General features: G+C 45.8%; 1 protein-coding gene across 3 annotated transcripts; it reads right to left on the reverse strand.

The window, feature by feature from the left end:
- Window positions 1–305: 305 nt before the first annotated feature.
- On the reverse strand, window positions 306–17,135 carry ZSWIM3 (zinc finger SWIM-type containing 3). Of its 3 annotated transcripts, none has more exons than XM_059898211.1 (3): window positions 16,874–16,950; window positions 8,941–9,098; window positions 306–2,736 (listed from the first exon to the last, which is right to left on the reverse strand). In XM_059898211.1, exons 2-3 carry the CDS (start codon window positions 9,051–9,053, stop codon window positions 813–815), a joined length of 2,037 nt encoding a protein of 678 aa, XP_059754194.1. In that variant the 5' UTR covers window positions 9,054–9,098; window positions 16,874–16,950; the 3' UTR covers window positions 306–812. The 3 variants fall into 3 exon arrangements, with proteins under 3 accessions (XP_059754194.1, XP_059754193.1, XP_059754192.1); XM_059898210.1 differs by having other exon boundaries at window positions 16,793–16,876; XM_059898209.1 differs by lacking the exon at window positions 8,941–9,098 and having other exon boundaries at window positions 16,793–17,135.
- Window positions 17,136–17,183: the final 48 nt, after the last annotated feature.

Genomic DNA, 17,183 nt, shown 5'->3' on the forward strand with positions numbered 1-17,183 from the left:
GAATTAGAACAGGCCAACACACTAATTTTTACAGATGAGGAAACTGGGGTCAAAGAAATTAGGGACTTGCCCACAGTCTCCCAGCAAGTTGACGGCAGTCAAGTCTCAGGCCCAGGTTTCTTCCCTCCCAATCTATCTGGCTTCTTCCTGCTAGAATATGAGGCAGCCTGAAATCAATGTTGAAGGCTTGGTTGCAGGAAGAGGGTGAAGTAAGGGGCGGATTGCTACTCATTGAATCTGAGGCGTCAGGCTCCATTTGGTTCCACAACCCCCATCAGATTCCTTCCCTGTTCAGGCAGAACGCATTTCCCCTGCTTCTTTGATTTTATTTAAAAAACAAAAACAAAACAAAAACTTTAATATGAATAAAAATAGGTACAAATAACAAATTCTTTGTAAAGAGCAGCAACACCCAAGGATCACCCTCCTTCCTTTTGTCCCTGAAACCAGGCTCTTTCATCAGGTCCGTTTTATCTCACCCTAACCTGGGGCAGGGTTTCATCTCTATATAGTGAATAAGATCTAAATTCAGGGGTTGAGGGAGAACAAGGGATGACCCTTCAGCATGGAGATAACTTTGGCCTTGAACAATGAATGAGGCTCCCGAGGAAAATCAAAGGTAGGGCAGAAAAGGGGTAGATTCAAAGGACTGTCACATAGTGGGGTCCTTCTTCTTCCTGTTGGAACAATTTTCCTCACCCTACCTAGGAAGACATTGGTTAAAACGCTGACCCCTAGCATGTCCTGCCCGCTTTGAGCTCTCAGACTTCCAGGGACAGTGGCCTGTGGCCCATTGCGCCAGTGCAAGTGCTTCAATCGTGAACTGTGGCTCCAGGAGGAGCGAGTCCCTCCCCTTCCTCCTGCTTTCCCCAGAGGAAAGGGAGGCGGCCCACATCCTTGAAGTCCCCTGGCCACTGACTGGGCTCAGGAGGCTGGCAGGGGGCCGCCCAGATGTCCACAATCTTGCGCAAGGTGGAACAGCGCTCCTCCAGCTCTGGTCCCTCACTCTGCATCAGCAGGTTCGCGAGCTCCCTGCTTAGGTCCTGAATCATGTCGTTCCGGCCTTTCTGCCCTGGCTGGCCTGCGTTCGGCATCAGGACAGGGTCCCGGAGCTCCCCGCTGGGCCCGAGGAGGTGCTGGTACCTCTTCTGCCACCGGCGGCACACCATGGCTTCGCCCACGGGCCTCTGGCTGGTGTGCAGCAGGGCCAAAATGTGCCGGCACGGCAGGTGGTACCGCTGTTGAAAGGAGCAGCTGCAGCTGCAGCCGTCTTTGCTCGCCTGCTGGGAGTCCTCTAGCAGCTGCACGTCCACGGAGCAGCCGGCCACGTCCACCAGGTGCGTGGAGTTCTGCACCACCGCCCACTCATTGTGGCATAGCTTGTAGGCCAGATCGGAGCCACTGTGGAGTAAGGAGTCTAGCATGCCGCCCTGGGAGGGCTGCCCCTGGGGCTGCTGCCGCGGCGCCTGCACCTGCTGCAGCTCTGGCTGTGCCTCGTGCACGGGCAGCCTGCTGAGACTCCCTCCGCAGATTCCAGAAGCCTTCTTGGACTTTGGTGCCATGCTTGCTGACCGGGCTCTCTTTAACCTGGGGGGAGCAGTGGGCAAGTTCTTCAAGCCTTTGGTGTTAAAGAAGTCTATGTAATCCACAAAGCGGAGGATGCAGTCCAGCAGGGACTGCTGTTCCCGGAAGAGGCTCGACACCTTGCTGGTGACGACGTCCAGGCTGTCCATGTAGGTGTTACAGGCATGCAGGCCCTTCCTGACGTGCATGTACCACAGCAGTTCACAGGAGAACCAGTGGGCCTGAAGGAAGCTGAAGAGCCGCTCATCGAGCAGGGCTTGGGACATCTGGCAGAGATTTTGCAGGCTGGCCTCGGAAGTGACAAACACGGCCTCCCGCAGGGCTTCCTTCATGAGCCTTTTAAAGGATGGATCTGCTGAACTACGATGCAACTTCTTCTCCAAGAGTCGGGTCGTGTGATAGATGGAGAGGAGGATGCGGGCAGTAGGGAAGATCTCCTGCAGGATGGCTCGATGAGGGAAGGACGGGTCCACAAAGACCACCTTGACCTTGGGCCAATCTGAGTTGAACTCTGTAAAGATACTAAGCATCTTGGCCACGGACGTGGCTGTCTCGGCCTTGAGCACCGCAAAGTGTACCACTCGCCCCTCTCGTTCTTTGCTCTCCACCAAGAAAGCGTAGAGGATGTGGCCCTGGGCATTCTCCACCCGGTGCAGCAAGAGATTCTCAGGGAAGCGGATGAAGAGGTCGCTCATCTTGCTGCTCTGGAAGCTGAGCCTGTCCAGGTCTTGGCTGCTGCCCACACTGAAGGAGGCCATGGAACCCACATCCACCTTAAGAAAGTTCTTCATCACTTTGGCTATCTTGGCCAGGTCAGAAGGAGTGATGCCCTCCTGCTCTGGCTTTGAGGGTGTTTGGACCTTATCTAAGCAAAATGATGGCTCAACCAGGGACTTCTCAGCTGTGCCAAGGTCTTTGTTGATCGTGGGCTGTGCAGGCTGGCGTTTCTTCTGAGATTTGCCAGTGGCGTCTCCTCTAGGACCCGCGGTTTTGGAGTCAACGTGTATATGCTGTGTGTTGAGTTCACTGATAAATAGTCTATCCAGTTTCTCATTGTACCGCAGGAGCAAGTATGCTGGGCACATAGCCGCCGCTGCTGTTCTCTTCCTGTTTGACTGGGTCCGAATACAGACAAATTTCACCTGCACATATCTAGGGAAGGCAGAGGTAAAAATGAAAAAGGTGCTGACCACCCCCTTTCTCTTACAAGTCAACGCCCTGCAGGGACTTATAGCAGCTGATACATTACCGGGAGACCACAGTGCAATACAGGATGTAGGAAAGGTTTACGTTTTCTCTCCAGTCCCAAAGTATTCAGGTCTTTCTTCAAGACCCCATCCAACTAAAACACCTTTCATGTTCATCTACAGAAGTTCTAAGCCCCAACTCCTTTTATTTACTCTCATTTTCCCATCTGTAGTTGTCAACAATTCGATCTGAGGCAAAGATACAAGGGAAAATAGATAAGAGGCAGCAGCAGAGCTGGTTACTCACTGTTTAAAGTGGCCCCTTCATTCCTGCCTTTAGGGAGCCATTGCCTCCGCTGCCTTCTCCTCTAGGCAGCAAAATAAAAGAGGCCTCAGGGGTTAGGGTGTATGTGCGATCTGGGTTCACCGTTGACTTAAAGAAAAATGTCCACATCCTAAGAGAGTGAGAACCCCTGGGCTAGATGATCTTTAGGATCCTGCTAGCTTTGCCATTCTAGGCTGCAAGTGCTGATTCAAAGGAGAACAGTAATTAAATTGAGTATCTGCTCTTTTCCCCTTCCTATCCTCATTCAACCCATGCTTCAAGGCCCAAATCAGGCCCCACCTTCTCCGGGAAACCTTTATGGAGGCCCTCAAGCCACAGTAATTGCTCCTTACTTCAGATTCATAGCATTTATTTAAAGGAAAAGGCTTAGCAGATTTTCTGGGTAGTGGTAGTGGTTAAACAGTGGATATGCTGGAAGCTGACTCTCTGGATTTGAATCCAGGCTCTACCACTCAGAAGCTGTTTGACCTTGGGCAAGTTACATCACCTCTCTGTGTGCAGAGTAACTGCACAACTCATCATAAAATGAAACTAATTAGGGTTGTTATGAGAATTAAATAAGCCACAGACATAAGATTTAGCCCAGAGCCTGGTTCAGCCTTTCATTTATTCTAAATAAAAGTCATCTATTGTTACTACAGCGCCTAAGCCTTGTGACCTTTTCTTGGGCATTTATGCGTGTCTGTCCAATTGGGTTGTTTTCAAGTGGCAAGAACAAGTCAGTCCTCAGTGTATTCCAAGCACCTAACACTACTGCTGTTCCTTCAGCAGATGCTTGTCAAAGATGTGCTGGATGAATGACTCAGGGACCACAGGTGGGTGGGACGGGTCACACCCCTGCCTCCTCAGAGAGTGTCCTAACCCAAAGATCGGGGAAGGGGGGGAAAAAATCTCAGCCCCTGGCATGACATGACACAGCCTGGGCATCTCACCAACCCCCTTCCAAACACTCTGGCCCAGCTGGTCCTGTTTGCTCATCCTGTGGGGCAAGCTTAGAAAAATAGGATGTCACGCCTGAAATAACTGGGCGGAGGGGCCTGAGGCTGAAAATGCCTGCACTTGTGGTGCGCGAAGTGCCAGGGCGGCAACACCATCTCTAGCTCAGGGAGCAGCCCAGTAGTACGGCAAGGCCAGCGAGGGGTGACCGCGGTGCAGTCTCTGCCTAACTCTTCCGCCTGTTTTCCACTGCCCCAACTGTCTTGTTTTATTGTACCCTAGAAAGACAAACTGTCTACTACTTCCCGTGTTCACTACACTGTGTCTCACCTCTATGCCTTTGCTCGGGTTGTCTTTCTGTCTGGAATGCCCTACCCATCTGTCTTCATCTCAGAGCTAACTCATCCTTCAGGACTATGTGCAACTACCATCTTTCCTAGAACGCCTCTCCCAAGCCCTCAGATTGGGCCCTACCCTTCTGCTGGCTCAACATCTTAGCACAGATCTTAGCTCATCACTTTATATTGACTTTATGTGCTCATAGTATATGCTTGTTAACCTATCTTTTTTTCCAAAAAAAAGATACTGGTGAGTGCCAACCATAAAGCTCTTTCCACCTTTCCTGGTTCTATTAATGATTGCACCTCCCAGGGTGGAGACGTTGGCATTCTTTTTAATTCCTCCTTCTCCATGTCTATATCCAGTGTGGTAAGTCTTTTAAATTCTTTCTTCCCACTATTACATATATTAAGAATTATTATATGCCAGGCTACATGTAAGCCCCTTAACATGCATCCTTTTACACTAAGAAAAGGGTTCTATCGTGCACATTTTACAGATGGGGCAACAGGCTTAAAGAGGTTCTCAAGGATGAGAATCTGGGATTTAATCCTCCAGCTAAAACTGGACGACCTGGGGTTTGAACTAAGCCTGCTTGGCTACAGTTTATGTAGTTAACCATTATGCTGCCTGTCTTCTTTCAAAATACTTCTCCCTCTCTGAATTCTCATTTTTACCCTCCTCAGCTTGACCCTCAACGCTTTGATTGTTCAGGTTCAATAACTTCCTTAAAGATCTCTAAACATACTGTCCTTGTTTGGTGCGTGACGTGCACCATGCACGTCAAACTTAAAGGGTACCAGGTTAAAGCCTCTGTTATTTTTTCCTGCTTCCCTTAATCTTTTTTTTAATTTTAATTTTTAAATTTTTTGGCTGCCCCATGCGGCTTGCAGGATCTTAGTTCCCTGACCAGGGATTAAACCCGGGCCCTCAGCACTGAAAGTGCCAAGTCCTAACCACTGGACCGCCAGGGAATTCCCCTGCTTCCCTTAATCTCTGGTATTGAGTATAATTTACACACAGTGAAATACACAAATCTTTTGTAAGAATTCTTTGAGCACCGTAGTAATTTTAATCTGTATTTATTTCTATCTCCCAGGTGAAAGCCTCTCTTCAAGACAGGGATGGGGTTTTACACTTTTCTGAATCTCCCTCAGTGCTTACATCCAAGTGTGCTCAGCCAGGACCTGGAGGAAGGGAGTCAGCCAGTCTTGCTTCCTTTCAATGTACTCTGTACATGTTTATTTCCTCTACCTGGACTGTGCCCCCAGTGTACTCCCAGTGCCTGGCACTGCACCTGGCACAGACTAGGTGCTCTGAACACACATCCTGAATGAACATTAAATGAGTGATTGCATGACACAGAAAATTCTCCTTATAACATGAGTAGCACATTAGGAAGATCACTGGGAGAGTTCTGTCAGGTGACTTGGCTTCTATCCCAGCACTATTACTATCTATAACTTTGGACAAGTCCTTTGTTTAATTTCAAACATTTACTAAGTCCTACTATGTACCAAACACTACACTAGTTGCTCAGAAGGCTACAGAGACAAATTAGATAGCCTCTACTTTCAAAGTCTAGTGAGCAGAGAGATTATTACATAGATGGCCAGTAAAGCCAAATCTAAGTGAATGGTTAAATAGAGGTACAAGCAATATACCTATAATTGAATAAAGAGTGATTTACCCTGACTATAGGGATTGGAACAGATCTAAAGCTTTTGATTAATTTCACATAAGATTTGTGTCCTTGTTGCATGTAAATTGCACCTTGAGCAATGAACAGAATTTTTACAGGTGGAGTCAAGCCATTTTAGACAACATAACCTGAGTTAGGAACAAGACTCTGGAGCCAGAAGATCTGAGTTTAAATTCCAGCTTTACCACTTAGCTATGTGAACTTGGACAAGTCACTTCACTTCCTCTCAGCCTCCAATTCTTATCTATAAATATAGAAATAACAAGAGTACTGATATATGAATAATCAGTACCTGATCCAAGAATAATCAGTACCACTAAAAGTGAATTCATTTAAAAGGCTGTGGCAGACAGAGAAAGATAACTACTGTATGATATAACTTATATGTGGAATCTAAAAAATACAACAAACTAGTGAATATAACAAAAAAGAAATAGACTCACAGACATAGGGAACAGACTAGTAGTTAACAGTGGGGAGAAGGAAGCAGGGAGGGAAAATATAGGGGGTAGGGGATTAAGTGGTACAAACTATTATGTATGAATAAGCTACAAGGATATATTGTACAACATGGGGAATATAGCCAATATTTTATAATAAGTATAAAAGGAGTAAAACCTTTGAAAATTGTAAATCACTGTATTGTACACCTGTAACTTATATAATATTGTACATCAACTATTCTTCAATTAAAAAAAAAAAAAAAAGGCTGTAGCAGGATCAGTTGGTGGCCAACCCAACATCCCTTAGCCCTCTCCTTCCTTCCTTCCTAACTGAAGGCCAATTATATTCGGGTTGCCATTCCTCTCCCACATAGCTAAGTGCTTCGGGGCTACTCTAAGCTAATTAAGGTAAACTCATTAGGAATGGCCATGGATACTGGCCCAATTCTGCACAAAGAAACATGATAGGAAATCTGCAGGAAACCAAGGCAGGCTTTTTCTTCTGGATGTGACTCCTACATTTGTGCCATGTGGCGAGCCATCCTGAGGGCAAAGCTGAGACCTGAGGATGGCAGAGTAGAAAGAAGGGAAAAGCCTGGGCCGCTGAAACAATCACCTTCTCTGGGCTAAGAAATAAAGCATTTTGAGTCAGGGTTTTCGGTTAATTACAGCCAAAAAAACTTCAACAGAAACCACATTTCACAGGAAATTAGTGGGAAAAAAAGATTTGAGCAATCTTTTAAAAAATGAGATGAAAATTATGAAAATATTATATTTAATGAAATTTAAGTTATAATGGCAGCTATCTGCCAATTCTTAGAATAATCAAAGAACCACTTAAAGCATCAACTTTTTTTTTTCTTGGTATATCTCCCCCAAACACTCTGATACTTTATTTCCTGTCTTACTTTTGCAATATGTAAGGGTCAATTTTACCAAAATATTCCTGGGCTTTATCACGTTTCCCAAGGGCCTACTTTAATTTTTTGCTATGCAAATCCTTTGCTTTTCACGTCTGTACATATCATTGTCCTGCTGATTTCCCTTCTCCATTTGTCAACTGGCATAAGGCTGCAGGTGATGTAAGGATTTCTCTATCATTACTTTCAGGGACTTCACCAAGTCCTACAGCTCTTGGAAGATGTGCAATTTCAGTTTGCAATCAGTTTTATTTGCATTGTATAATCCTTATGTTTACCACATCTATTCATTTGCCAGAAACTCACTACCATAGATGTTGATGGAACCGGTAGGATAAGCAGGAAGGAATGACTAAGTAGTGACTAATTTTAAAAGTGGCTAGTTTGTTAGCAAGATTTGTGCTTTCCTACAGAGCCTTGTGATTAGTGATACATGGAAAAATGAAAACTCAGATAACAAGGGCTTAGTTCAAAGGGTGTGATGAGGATTAAACAAAACAATGTCTGTAAAGTTCTCAGCAGAGTGTCTGGAACATGTTCCAAAAAAGTATTCAAAAAAGGTAGCTATTAAACTGAACAGCAATGGAGACAGACATTGGAATACTTCACGGTTTGAAGACTATCAATCCCCCAAAGACATAACAAAAAGAAAAACACAACAGACATATGTAAAAATATGGGAAGGAAAACTGGGCATAAAATCACAGAATCTCCCAGTCGATTGGGACTTTGGGTCATTTAGTAGTACCTCCCACAACACATTTTTCTGACTCTTAAAAATACCAGGGCTTGAACTTCCCTGGTGGCGCAGAGGTTAAGAATCCGCCTGCCAGGGACTTCCCTGGTAGCGCAGTGGTTAAGAATCCGCCTGCCAATGCAGGGGACACGGGTTCAATCGCTGGTCCGCGAAGATCCCACATGCCGCGGAGCAACTAAGCCCGTGCGCCACAACTACTGAGGCTGCACTCTAGAGCTCACGAGCCACAACTACTGAAGCCCATGCGCCTAGAGCCCGTGCTCCGCAACAAGAGAAGCCACCGCAATGAGAAGCCCATGCACTGCAAGGAAGAGTAGCCCTCGCTCACCGCCACGAGAGAAAGCATGCAGGCAGCAACAAAGACCCAACGCAGCCAAAAATAATAAATAAATAAAATAAAATAAAATTTATTAAAAAAAAAAAAAAGAATCTGCCTGCCAATGCAGGGGACACGGGTTCGAACCCTGCTCCGGGAAGATCCCACATGCTGCAGAGCAACTAAGCCCGTGCGCCACAACTACTGAGCCCGTGAGCCACAACTACTGAAGCCCACGTGCCTAGAGCCCATGCTAAGCAACAAGAGAAGCCAACGCAATGAGAAGCCCGCGCACCGCAACGAAGAGTAGCCCCCGCTCGCCACAACTAGAGAAAGCCTGCGCGCAGCAATGAAGACCCAACGCAGCCAAATAAATAAATAAATTAATTAATTAAATTTAAAACAATTACCGGGGGTTCCCTGGTGGTCCAGTGGGTAAGACTGCACGCCCCATGCAGGGGTCCTGGGTTCCATCCCTGGTCGGGGAACTAGATCCTGCATGCCGCAAATAAGAAGCCCGCATGCTGCAACGAAGATCCTGCGTGCCGCAACTAAGACGCGGGGCAGCCTAAATAAATAAATATTTATTTATTTAAGGGGAAAAAAAACCCTACTCCTTTCCATCATGTACTACAGTTATGACTTTGGCAAACATTTACTGAGCACTATGCTTCAGCAACTACATGTATTTTATTTAATCTTCACCACATCCTCCTCATTTTACAGAGGATGAAACTGTGTCACGGAGATTAAAAGTCTTGCCCAAGGTCAGGGTTAAAGCCTGTCTTTCTTTTTTTTGTTTTTATATATATATATAATAATTATTATTATTTTTTAAATTTTTGGCTGTGTTGGGTCTTTGTTGCTGTGCACGGGCTTTCTCTAGTTGTGGCGAGCGGGGGCTACTCTTCGTTGCGGTGCGTGGGCTTCTCATTGCGGTGGCTTCTCTTGTTGCGGAGCACGGGCTCTAGGCACACGGGCTTCAGTAGTTGTGGCTCACAGGCTCAGTAGTTGTGGCTCGCAGGCTCTAGAGCGCAGGCTCAGTAGTTGTAGCACACGGGCTTAGTTGCTCCGCGGCATGTGGGATCTTCCTGGACCAGGGCTCGAACTCGTGTTCCCTGCATTGGTAGGCAGATTCTTAACCACTGTGCCACCAGGGAAGCCTGTCTTTCTGACTTCAGAGCTCTCACTTTTTAAACTGATATGCCAGCTTCTCCTGAACTTCAAGGAATCGCGAACCCCCTTTACATCTCCCATAGCCACTCCTGTAACTTCTGCATTAGTATTTTCAAATGGTTTATTTTATTTTTTTGGCCGCACTGCGCGGCATGTGGGATCTTAGTTCTCCGACCAGGGAAGTGTGGAGTCTTAACCACTGGACCTCCAGGGAAGTCCCCTCAAATGGTTTTCTTTAAATCAGCTCACTTTACTTAATAAGGATCTTTATGTTTAGATATGAACATAAATACTTAATATTAAAATCATCTCACCTGACCACCAATAGTTGCGGGAAACACTGTGTTCTGCTAAATTACCCCCTGAAGACTTTTCCCCCACCTGCCCTCCAGTCCCACAAGAGAAGCGCTCATTCCACACATCCGTACATCACTCAAAAAGCCCAAGTCAGTGTGCTCTGCACAGAGCCAGTATCCAACACGTGATCCAAGAAGATCCTTTACAACATCCCACCAAGCAGTCACCCCTCTGTGCTAAAGGCCTGAGCTGTGGCACATAATCATCCTCAAGGGTAGAGCCCAGACTTTACTCATCTTTTTACCCCAGCTCAACACCTGGGGATAAACCTGTTTACCTCTTACTAGAAGTTTGTTGAATGAATCAATACTGGAACGCTGTTACAACCCAGTGGTTAAGGAGGGGACTTAAGAGCTCTGGCAATAAACAGGCTCGGTCTGACCTTCAGTTCTAACACCTTGAAGCTTTCTTATAGTTTCTTGAAATCTTACCCCACTCCCTGCTTCTACTTGCCCACTCCTTTCTGCCCATTCTCATTTTTCTTGGCTGTAACTGTATGAAAAATTCGGACTTCTCTGGCTCCCACCAGGTGATTTTGGGCGGGAGGGTGCTTTTTTTGTTACAGGTTCTCTTATTACTTTCCTCTTCCAAGTCTTGATTACCTCAGGCCCTGCCCCTGGCCTTGCCTTTACTGTATCCAGCCTCTCTCCTCCCTTTTGCTCAAAAATGTGGAACTAGGGGCTTCCCTGGTGGCGCAGTGGTTGAGAGTCTGCCTGCCAATGCAGGGGACACGGGTTCGAGCCCTGGTCTGGGAGGATCCCACATGCCGCGGAGCAGCTGGGCCCGTGAGCCACAACTACTGAGCCTGCGCGTCTGGAGCCTGTGCTCCGCAACAAGAGAGGCCGCGATGGTGAGAGGCCCGCGCACCGCGATGAAGAGTGGCCCCCACTTGCCGCAACTAGAGAAAGCCCTCGCACAGAAACGAAGACCCAACACAGCCATAGATAAAAAAAAAAAAAAAAAAAAAAAAAAAAAGAATGTGGAACTAGGAGGTAACAGCCTTCAAAGAGTTACATAATGAAACTCTGAGCCTTAACATAAAGCAGAAAGGCAGAACTTTCAGTCCTCTTAACATTCAACTTCTCCTGGCTGTTTCCCCATCTGCACAATAATATTATTATAATGGCAATATTATTTATGGAATATTTTCTATGTACTAGGCCCTGTGGTACACATTTTACATGTATTAACTCATTTAATGGAAATAAAACCTACTTCTGACAAGGAGATTCAGAGGACCAAGTCAGATAACGAAGTGAACGTGCTTTGTAAACTATGGCTGTTTTCTCCTCATCAAGCGCCTACACTGGTATTGTCAGCCAACACCCCGACTCTACCCACCAGATTACAGGTCCCTGTCATTCCCCACCTGGCACCCTAGACTTTTCCTTAGGCACTCTTACTACTATTTTATTTTATTTATTTTTATTTTTTGGTTGCATTGCACAGCTTTCAGGATCTTAGTTCCCTGACCAGAAATTAAACCCGGGCCTTTGGCAGTGAAAGCGTGGAGTTCTAACCACTGGACCGCCAGGAATTCCCTTTTACTACTATTTTAAAGAAATCATTATTTCTGTGATTAGAGTTTAATATTTGTCTCCCTGACTGGAGGGGAAGTTCCATGAGGGCAGGGACTCAATTTATCTTTTCAACACTGTGTCTCAGACACTAGCATGGAGAAAGTTTTCAGTTAACGATTGGTAAAATCAATGAATTAAAGGGCTCATACAATGGAATAAGTGATGTGGAATAATCTCCAAAATACGCTGACAAGTGAGAAAAGCAAAGGTGTAGAATGATGTGTATAAATAGTATGCAGGGGCTTCCCTGGTGGCGCAGTGGTTGGGAATCCGCCTGCCAATGCAGGGGACACGGGTTCGTGCCCTGGTCCGGGAAGATCCCACATGCCGCGGAGTAGCTAGGCCCGTGAGCCACAACTACTGAGCCTGCGCGTCTGGAGCCTGTGCTCCGCAACAAGAGAGGCCGCGACAGTGAGAGGCCTGCGCACCGCGATGAAGAGTGGCCCCCGCTTGCCGCAACTGGAGAAAGCCCTCGCACAGAAACGAAGACCCAACACAGCCCCACCCAAAAAATAATAATAATTAATTAATTTTAAAAAAAGAAAAAAAAATAGTATGCAGCCACCTGTGTTAAAAAAAGGATGCATATGTACACACAAGATGTTTGTTCAGCTCATGCAGCTCAATATTAAAAAAGCAAACAACCCAATCAAAAAATGGGCAGAAGACTTAAGTAGACATTTCTCCAAAGAAGACATACAGATAGCCAAGAAGCACATGAAAAGCTGCTCAACATCACTAATTATTAGAGAAATGCAAGTCAAAACTACAATGAGGTATCCCCTCACACCAGTTAGAATGGGCATCATCAGAAAATCTACAAACGACAAATGCTGGAGAGGGTGTGGAGAAAAGGGAATCCTCTTGCACAGTTGGTGGGAATGTAAATTGATACAGCCACTATGGAGAACAGTATGGAGGTTCCTTAAAAAACTAAAAATAGAATTACCATATGACCCAGCAATCCCACTACTGGGCATACTACCCTGAGAAAACCATAATTCAAAAAGACACAGGCACCCCAATGTTCATTGCAGCACTATTTACAATAGCCAGGTCATGGAAGCAACCTAAATGCCCATCGACAGACAAAGGGATAAAGAAGATGTGGTACATATATACAATGCAATATTACTCAGCCATAAAAAGGAACGAAATTGGATCATTTGTAGAGACATGGAGGGATCTAGAGACTGTCATACAGAGTGAAATAAGTCAGAAAGAGAAAAACAAATATCATATATTAACGCATATATGTGGAACCTAGAAAAATGGTACAGATGAACCGGTTTGCAGGGAAGAAATTGAGACACAGATGTAGAGAACAAATGTATGGACACCAAGGGGGGAAAGTGGCAGGGGGTGGTGGTGGTGGTGGTGGGATGAATTGGGAGATTGGGATTGACATATATACACTAATATGTATAAAATGGATAACTAATAAGAACCTGCTGTATAAAAAAATAAACTAAATTAAATTAACAGAAAAGATATGTTTGTTCAGGCTCACGGGTATCTCAGGAAGATAATAGCGGTTGTCTCTAGATAACACAGTGGAAGGGACACTGACTTTTAGACCCTTTGATGTAATTTGAAATTTTTAAAAAATTAAATGACTATATTGACCACTCAAAAACAAATTCATTTTTTAAATTGTTCAGCCTGCAAAAACAAAAATAAAACCAATCCGAACCTCTAATCTGTTAGCTGAGTCCCTGCCATTCTCTTTCGCACTGCTCCAGCATAAATCTTCCTTCCAGCCAAGCAGGTCTCCTCACTGCCTTCCAAGTACAGCATGTTAATATCTGCACTAGCTCACACACCATTTCTCCCTCCAGGATGTTAACCTTCCTGTGATAGGCAGAATGGTCCCCCAAAGACGTCCACTTCCTAATCTCTAAAACCTGTGAATATGTTAGGTTACATGGCAAAGGGGAATTAAGATTGCAGATGGAATCAAGGTTGCTAATTAGCTGATTTTTTAAAGGTAAATTATCCTAGATTATCTGCACAGGGTCCTAAAAAAATGGAAGAGGGAGGCAGAAGGGGAGCCAGAGAGGGAGATGGGACGAAGCAGGGTCAGAGTGATGTGACGTGAGGACTCCACCAACCCCTGTTGGCTTTGAAGATGGAGGGAGGGGACCATGAGTCAAGGAGTTTGGGCAGCTTCTAGAAGCTGGAAAAGACTCGGAAACAGATTTTCCTCTAGGGACTACAGAAAGAAATGCAGCTCTGCTGACACCTTGGTTTTAGTCCAGTCAGATCTGTGCCTGACTTCTAACCTATAGAACAGTAAGATACTAAATTTGTGTTGTTAAAACCACTACGTTTGTGATAATTTGTTAGAGCAGCAAATACACCTCCTGACACCTCCCCATCTGTGGAGCCCAGCTCAAGCCTCCCTTTCTCACTTGCTTCCCGAGCCCACTGTGATTTTTCTCTGAGTCCCTGCAGCACCAGTTTCGCTGAATTACACATTTAACACTTGATGACTCATTCATTCAACAGTTACTTAAGGCCTGCTATGGGACAAGTCCTGTGCTAGACCCTGGAGACCATCCACCTGAAGGGTGTTTACGTGTGATTATGAGGTGTTTGGACTAGATTCTATGCAAGCAGCATGGTGTTAATCAGTGAGAATGCAAAAAACAGTAAACCAGGGTCCCTCCCTGGAAGAGCTCAGCAAACCAGGGAAACGTCTGTAAACTGTGTTCCTTAACGATTGTGCAAATAACTGTAACAGGTGCTGTCAGAACATAAAGCAGGAGCATCTAACCTAATCTTCAGGGAGTTAAGAAAGGCTTCCTGGGACTTCCCTGGTGGCGCAGTGGTTAAGAATCCGCCTGCCAATGCAGGGGACACGGGTTCGAGCCCTGGTCCGGGAAGATCCCACATGCCGCGGAGCAACTAAGCCCATGTGCCACAACTACTGAAGCCCGCATGTCTAGAGCCTGTGCTCCAGAAGAGAAGCCACTGCAATGAGAAGCCAGCGCACCACAACAAAGAGTAGCCCCCGCTCAATGCAACTAGAGAAAGCCCGCGCACAGCAACGAAGACCCAACGCAGCCAATAAATAAATAAATAAATAAATAAATATTTTTTTTTTAAAAAAAGAAAGGCTTACTGGAAATTATGCTAATAACTGAAGGAAAAGTAACAATTAGCTAAGACAGAGTTTTCCACAAGTAGCCCAAAATGACCTCAGACAAGAATATTTAATAGTTATTTAGAAATATATACTATCTTTTTGCCACTATACTGTTACTTCTTATATATTATTGCTTAGATTGGTTCTAAAGTTTCTTTGAATATTAGAAGAATTTCAAGAAAAATGTTAAGTAAATTGTAGTTCAGGATATGTAGTACAGAGAGGATAGTATAAAAAAACAACTAATGTTTGAGGAAAAGAGAGCTAAGATAAGTGGATGGGCAAGGTTATTCTAACCAGCAGACGTGGTAAGTGCAAGGACCAGGAAGCTGTGGGCTTGGGACAGGAGCTGAATGTGGAGTAAGACCCGGTGTAGATGGAGCACATGGTGCAAGATGGGGAGGTCAGAAGGGTCAGATGGTCTGGCGAGCCAGCTTAGTAACCGTCCTGGACTTAATCATGAGGGCAACGGGAGGCTACAGCACTTTATCTGGACTGCAAGCAGTTTGAAAGCAGGGCATTTTTTGGTATTCTTTGGCTGCTTAGAAGGATGCTACCGGCAGAGATCAAAGTCCAAACACCTCACAATGGTACTTACAGACCTTTTACATAAACCGCAACTGACACAGCCTCCTGTCAAGCATGGCATCCCACACTGTTTCTCCAACATGCCACCTTCTTTGACGGATCTGTGCCCTCGCTCCACAGCTCCTTCTGGTCAAACCCCTCTGTGATACTTGATATTAACCATTGAACTTCTACACTAGCCCTGTGCCTTCATTCACAACCCAGCAGAAACCATTACTTCCAGTGCGAAGCCTTTCCCGTCTTCCCAGGCATCTGTCACTTCTTCTGCACATCTCTTTTAAAGCATTTATCACTTACTAGTTGGTTTACCTACGTCCAGCTCTATGCCACCTCAAGCTCTTTGAGGGCAGGTTTAGTTACTTATTCATCTTTATGTTAGCTGTACCCAGCACAGCACTGGACTTCAGAGTAGGGGAAAAAAACACAGCCTGCCTGCTTAGAGAGTGAGCTTTGGCCAAACGTCTCAAACTCAGATATACTTTGACTCTCTGAGCTGGCCTATAGAATGTGTGTTTACATTTGAATTGATTTTCAATTTTTAAAAAGTGGACACATTCGCATAAAGCCTGGATTGCTGACTCCACTTGTCCCAAATCTGGGAACACTGGATCTTCATTTTCACGTGGCAGCCATCAGCTGGAGTTAATTGGCCTGCTCGCCATTTTGCCCAGTTCACACTTCTGTTCTCCCTAGCACAAACACTTGGTTATTTCATCATTCCTTTTTGTATAGTTAAATTAAAAGTTAAATTTTCTTACACTGGGCTGTTTCACCTGAGTCCTTAAGGCAATTGAGTTTTCAACCCTTAGCTTAGCCTCCAAGCTTTTTTTCTCATCTGCCAAATGGAAAAAATAACACTTGCCTATAATTTTCAATACAGCCCTGTGGGGTAAAGCGTACACAGAATAGAGAACGCTGCCTGGGACATGGGAAGTGTTTGAAAAACAGCTGTATATCTCAGGAGCCCAAGAACCATTTACAGAACGAACAAACGAATGAATGAATGAACAAACTACCCAATAAATGACCAGTGTTACTGCTTTGTAAATAGAAGACTGATGAAGAAAATTCTCGCCAAGGCGTTTTTATCTATTTGTGAAGGCCATACTTTGTGTCTGGGATACGGTAGGTGCTCAAAACATGGGACAAACTGCAGCTATTATGAATTCCATAAAAGCTGTGAATGAAGGCGTGAGTGATCGAAAGTGAAGTGGGTGGTCAAAAAGCGATGCCTATGGAGCTTTTGCGCTTTTCACCAGGCACACAGCAGGTGCTCAATAAGTGCCTGTGGAATCCTCAAAGAGACAGGGGCCCAGCTGCACTCCCTCCTCCTCCAGGCCGCCCTCCTGGGGACCATCCGGCCTCCTCCCCACCCTCCTGCCCCGCTCACGCCCCCGCCCCCCCCCCCCTTACAGGATGTCCTCGCGGATGGAGGTGCCATGGTTGAGGTTGTGGAAGCGGACGGAGACGCAGTCCCTGAGAATGAAGGAGCACCTGTTCTCCTTTTTGTAGGCGCTGAAGCACTCCTTGAAGTCCTCGTAGGTCTTGAAGCAGCTGCCTAGCTCCATGGCCACCCCCTCTGCCCACACCAGGGGCTGCACCAAGATAAACACCAGGGGTCAGAGGTCACCTCTGAGGGTCTACCGGCTGGCGTGGGCCCAGGATGCCTTAAGGGTGGGCCCCTATTGGGTGGCCTGTTAACGGAGCTCAGGAGAAGCCCTCGGCCTGACACGGTTACCGCGCGTTGGGGGGCGTCTTTGCTCTCTGACAGAGGGGAAATGACACTCAGCCCTTATTAACCAGT

The sequence above is a fragment of the Balaenoptera ricei genome, chromosome 15 (genome assembly GCF_028023285.1).
Source record: "Balaenoptera ricei isolate mBalRic1 chromosome 15, mBalRic1.hap2, whole genome shotgun sequence".
Lineage (NCBI taxonomy): Eukaryota > Metazoa > Chordata > Mammalia > Artiodactyla > Balaenopteridae > Balaenoptera > Balaenoptera ricei.

Coding starts and splice junctions, on each gene's coding strand:
- ZSWIM3 (XM_059898209.1), bottom strand. CDS start 16,947: ATGGAGCTAGGCAGCTGCTTCAAGACCTACGAGGACTTCAAGGAGTGC. Junction 2,737..16,792: donor TCCATCCGCGAGGACATCCT/GTAAGGGGGGGG, acceptor TGCCTTCCCTAG/ATATGTGCAGGTGAAATTTG.